At 41.5% G+C, this 6,000-nt stretch overlaps 1 protein-coding gene across 12 annotated transcripts in view; it reads right to left on the reverse strand.

The window, feature by feature from the left end:
* AGBL4 (AGBL carboxypeptidase 4) overlaps positions 1-6,000 on the reverse strand; it is a 1,406,556-nt gene that overhangs the window by 59,525 nt on the left and 1,341,031 nt on the right. For all 12 annotated transcript variants that reach the window (XM_077779716.1, XM_077779717.1, XM_077779714.1 and 9 more), the window contains one exon: positions 1,223-1,375. In XM_077779716.1, coding sequence (XP_077635842.1) covers positions 1,223-1,375 — 153 coding nt within the window. The remainder of the gene's footprint in view (positions 1-1,222; positions 1,376-6,000) is intronic.

Below are 6,000 nucleotides of genomic sequence, written 5' to 3' on the forward strand. Positions count from 1 at the left end.
TTCTGTTTGCCCTGGAAACCTCACCCCTGTCAGGGTCTCTGAAGCCTGTGGCCCAGCCTCCCACAGCCTGCTCTAAAACTGGAGTGGTTTCAAAAAGCCTGGGGCTAGCCATCCTATAGATTCCTACAGAAACAGGCACGGCTGTTTCTGCCTCAGAGATGTAAATGGGGAGCCACCTGCTTTGATTCTACCACAAAATGCTGAGTAACTTTGCTGTAGATACTGAACTTCTCTGGGCCTTGGTAGGTGTCTCTGGGGTGTAAACAGGATACTGGGCCAGTTCCTTCCCAGATTTGGCATTCATAACTTCTGGAATTCAAAGCATCTTAGCTCATGGAGAATTCATCATCTCCACTAATGTCCAGGCCTGCAGTAACGGGCAGGGAAGTCTTCAGCTCATCAACTTCAAAAACTGCTATGACCTTTGTGGGCCTCTCCCCCTCTAGCCATACGGATATAACAGGGCTCAGAGATTTAGTATCAGAACAAAGGAAAATGTGCAAAAACTCTCTCTCGTGTCCCCACACCACATGCTGATTCTACTCCTTATCCTCTCTCCTTGCCCTTTTCCAATATTGCTTCTTGCTGCATATTATTCTAGCCGCCAGTCCACGGCCGCCGCAGTCTTCTCGGTGTGTGAGGTGGGTAGCAACAACCAGCCTCTGGGGTCTGCTGGGGTCCTTACTGGTGGCAGACTCCTGCCGCCGATTACTGTGTTTGTCCTCCCAGGAAGCTGTGATCCAGGCAGGGCAGAACATTATCACCCACAAATTACTGACAAGGAAGCTGAGACCCGGGAAGGGTCATGGAGGGAGACAATGGGGGGCACATGTCACCTCCCCCGCAGCAGGTATGTTAGGCTCCTAGTAAATGGGCTGGTGAAAGTAGACCCTGGGGCAGGGTCTGGTCTGGCATGTGGTGGGGGCTTGGTGAGTTCCTTGTCTTGCTACTGCTGAGGTCAGACCAACTGAACAAAACATGCCAGCTGTTCAGAAAGACCACGTGCTGCCTTGGAGTCCCTCCTGGCTGGCGATGAGTTGCTTGAGGGCATCGGTGGGACTCTTTTTGCCTCTCTTTATCGCCCACACAGGGCCTGGCACAGAGCTGGTGGTCTGTGAACGTTAAACCCAACTGAAGTGAGTGAAGAGGAAGAGAGGTAGGCAATAGAAGCGTGGGGGCTGAGCAGGGGAGGGGCCGTGCTGAGAGAGAATCCTCGACTTACATAGGAGAAGTCCTCAGCATTCTGGCAGAGGAGCTTAGGGAAGATGGCCTGCCTCTGGAACCGTTCCTCATCTTCAAAGATGTTGCCGTACATGAAGCCATTCATCATGGTGGAGTGGGCGTGTATGTCAATATAAAACTCCAGGCTCGTTTTCTGTTGAGAGAAAGGATGACAAATGAGAAGTCTGGGGTCACAGAGCTTGCCTTAAAGGATCAGACACTAAATGTGGTGCGTGCAGGCATGCACGCACACACGCGCGCGCACACACACACACACTGCCTTCCGAGCTGGGGCTACATGTCAGCAGATTTTACAGCAGTCTGCAATGTGATTGGAGGGGCTAAGAGCTGTGAGGATCAATTTCTCCTCACCTTTAACACCGTCTGCCCCCAGGGTCTGAGAACACTATGGTCAGCATCCCTCTTCAGAATTCTGAAGAGGTGAGGGTTTTGTTGGGTTAAGTCTTGATGTTGCTTACCCAGAACAGTTAATACATTCATGACTAAAGGCATTAGCAGACTTTGTTTTTCTGATCAATGAGAAATACCTTTCGGGTAACATAATTGCATTTGTATTGGGCTTGCTTATGGTTTTGTCCCAAATGGGCCATTTCTAGCTGAGGGGGTCTGGGGTAGATCACGGCCCTACTTTGAGTCTCAGCTTTATTTGACAAATGGGTATTTTAATTCCAACCTCAGAGAAGTTATAGTGGGAACCCAACACTGCAATAATAATTACTATCATTTACTGCATATTTAATGCATGCCGAGCACAATTCTGAGAGCTTTACGTATGACATATTAGTTAATTCTTTTATTAAATAACCTCATCAGATGTTACCACACGTACTTCAAGAATATATAGTACGTGGGGGAAAAAAAAACAGTACACACTATGCTTTGTAATCTGTAAAGATGATTTTGACCAGTCTTTCTCTGCGCTTCATATACACATATTTAAGGCAGTCCCTTGCTTGAAATGGTATTATTTGCTAGCATTTCTACTGAGGAGCTCCCTCAAGGTAGAGAGATGTGTCTAAAGAGCCCAGTGTGTGGACAGGAAGGATAATACTCAGGCACTGCATGCAGGACCACTGACAGGCAACACTGGAGAGATTGTTCTAGACACCAGGATGGACTGGGAAGAAGTGGGGAATTTTTTGCCCCATAAATCTTCCATGTTCCTTAAATCTGACCTTCTCTTCCTAGATATCAGCACAATTTATACCTGATAGTCCTTTCTGAGAGTAGCAGAGGCTCCAAGTGTGAAAGAGACTTGTCCAACTTGGCATAAATGAGACTTTTTAAAAAAGTCCAGCTCTCCTGACCCCTGGTGCAGTTAACTTATCACCATCAATGGCCAGCTCTAGAAACAGCCACAGCGAAACCTGGCCATCTTTCCATCCCCTTTCTAGTGTGCGATCCTGGGAAAGAAAGTCCGTGCTTAGAAGAGCTCTCTCTCCTTGGGACACTTTCAAACGAAATTACCACCAAATGAAAACCATGTTGCTTCTAGAATGTGGGCCTGATGACTGTCATTTCATTTGCCTCAGAGTTGGAGTGAAAAATTATGTCTTGCTGAGCTCCCAACTCTCTGGGTAGCATAAGCTGTCTTCTGAGAGCTACAAGATGCACTGCTCTGTGTGATATTAAACTCATCATTTTCAGCTTTGGAGGTGGAATACACAATGATTCAACACGAGCCCTATAAAAGTCATCTTCACAATTTTATTTTCTTCAATTGTCTGTCTTTTCCTCTGAGCTTCTGATGAGTTGCAGAGGAGAGGAGGAGGTAGAGGGATGACTTAAGAAATGTGTACAGAGAGGTTGCAGTTTATATCTCTGGACACCCAAGCTGGAGAGGGCCTCGGACACCAGTTGCTCTGACCTTGCCCGGCTCGGCCCTGTGTGGGGAGCTTGCTTGTGTAGGGCTGGCCAGCGAGTTAGCGGAGGAGTAAGAATTAGAATCTGGTTCTTCTGATAACATTCTGGGGTGCCTTCCACTGCCCTATTCTGACACCTGGCACCTAATGTGATTTCACTTTAAATAACCGGTGTATTCTATTGATTGATTTACATCAAATCAATAGAATTTCAAAAGTCAAAAAGATATGAAAGAGTTTATAGGAAGAAGCCTTCAGATTGCCCCTACGAGTCTCCAGTCACCTGGTTTCACTCCCCAAAGGCGATTCATGTTGGTGGGTTCATATGCTTTTAGAGATACTTTGTGCACAAATAAGAAAATATCCAGCACCCCCCTCACCATCCCCAATACACACACACGGTAACATGCTAAACACACTATTCAGATCTCTTAATATGTCTTGGGTGTAGTTTTTTCTCAGTACATAAACAATTACTTCATTCATTTTAACAGTCCTATGTAAACTATTCAGCCAGCCTCCTATGGGCAGACATTTAAATTATTTCCAACCTTTCCCTGTTACCAACAATGTCTTAGTGGTTTGCTCTGTAGATATGCTAGCTCACATATGTAGAATTATATGTAGGATAAATTTCAAGAAGTGGAATTTCTGGTCCTCTGTGCATTTGCAATTCTGATCAATACTGACAGACTGACCTCCTCAGAAGGACCAGTTTACACCCTTAGCAAAATAGTAAATGTCTCTTTTGTGGGGCGCCTGGGTGGCTCAGTTGGTTAAGCATCCGACTTTGGCTCAGGTCATGATCTCATGGTTCGTGGGTTTGAGCCCTGTGTCAGGCTCTGTGCTGACAGCTATCTCAGAGCCTGGAGTCTGTTTTGGATTCTGTGTCTCCCTCCTTCTCTGACCCTCCCCTGCTCACACTGTCTCTCTCTCTCAGAAATAAATAAAAAACATTAAAAAAAAATTTTATGTCTCTTTTGCAATTACGTTGACAACATGGTGGAATGAAACTTTTTCATATTCGTCAATTTGGTGGGGGAAGAATGATATTGAAGATTAGCTTGAATCTGAATTTCTCTTAGTATAATTCTCTTTTATTACACGGTTAAGTGTCTTTTCATATGTTTATGAACTATTTGCATTTTGTTTTCCTTGAATTGTCTGTTAATTTTATCTGCCCATTTTGAAAGCTGGATTGTTGGCTTTTATGCATAGTATAAAAATATTTTTGCTCAGTTTGTCATTGTTCTTTGACTTTATTTCTACTAGTACTTTTTTCCATGCAGAAGTTTTTAAATGCTATTTTTATACAGATTTATTAAACTTTTGTGGTTTCTGGGCTGAATTCTTTCATTGTTTCTTCCTATTATTTTTATTGTTCTACTTTTTATAGTTAAAAATTTCATTTCAATTTTGATTTATGTGGATGTAAGCTGTGAGGTAAGATGACACTTTAGTGTCCCACACTATTTATGAAATCGTGTATCTCTTCTCCACTGACTTGAAAAGCCATCTTTACCATATACATTTTTTTGTACGTATTTGGGTTTATTTTTGGACTTTTCATTCTGATCTAATCACTTCTCTATTCAGTATGACACAGCTTTAATTATGTTAAGTTTATAATGTATCTTATTTCATTTATACGTTTAAGTGTAGTTATCATCTGTCACCATGCAACACTATTACAATACCATTGACTATATTCTCTATGCGGTAACTTTCCTCTTCACTATTTATTCATTCCATAACTGGAAGATGGTATCTCCCACTCCCGTTCCCTCATTTGGCTCATCTTCTGCCCCTGGAAACCACTAGGTTGTTCTCTATATTCATGGGTCTGTTTCTGGGGGTTTTTCTGTTTGTTTTAATTTTTAGATTCCATATATAAAGTAAAATCATGTGGTATGATCTCTGTCTGACTTATTTCACTTACATAACACCCTCTAGGTCTACCCATGTTAACACAAATATCAAGATCTCAAGATCTCATTCCTTTTTATGGCTAAGAAATATGCCATTATATATATATGTGTGTGTGTGTGTGTGTGTGTGTATATGTCAATCTTTATTCATTTATTGATGGACACTTGGGCTGCTTCCATACCTTGGCTATTGTAAATAATTCTGCAATAAACACAGAGGTGTATGTATCTTTTCAAATTAGTGCTTTATAATGCATTTTAATATTTAATATTTGAAGGGCTATAATTGCCTCATTATGCCTCTTTTCCCAAATTTTCCTTATTGTCTTGCATATTTTTCTATATTATCATTATAATTAGCTTGTTTAGTTTTTTCTCCCCAAACCCTGTCAATATTCTTGGTATTTGAGAAAAATATTCTTGATAATATAATCATAGGATTTTTGTATTACCATAGGAAGAACTGACTCTTATGACTTGGAGCCTTCTAATCTAAGAATATGTTTTGACTTTACATTTATTTAAATTTTCTCTTGGGTACAGTAGGAAATTTTTAAAGTTCTTGTTTTTGTTTTCATACAGACCCTGAACATATCTTTTTGATGCCAAGGCATTCTCACTTGCTGCTGGAAATATGATGCTTTCTTCCATTAAATCTTCTAACTAATGGTTCTTTATAAAGGCTCTTATTCTTGACATATTAAATTCGTACCCAATACCTCACTAATTCTATTATTATTTGCAGTAATTTGTCATTGATTTTCTTGGATTTTCATTTGCTTATTCACCACATAATCACTGGGTGCCTACAATGTGTCAGACAGTATTCTAGGCATTCCGATGTGCACCAGGGAGTGTGCTGGTTACTAGGGATAGAGCAATGAACACAACAGAAAATTCCTGAGCTCAAAGAGTTTATATTCTTTGGGGAGATAAAGGGAATCAACCAATCAGTTAATAAATATACC

The sequence above is a fragment of the Crocuta crocuta genome, unplaced genomic scaffold (genome assembly GCF_008692635.1).
Source record: "Crocuta crocuta isolate KB4526 unplaced genomic scaffold, BGI_CrCroc_1.0 scaffold168, whole genome shotgun sequence".
In the NCBI taxonomy this organism is placed as follows: Eukaryota; Metazoa; Chordata; class Mammalia; order Carnivora; family Hyaenidae; genus Crocuta; species Crocuta crocuta.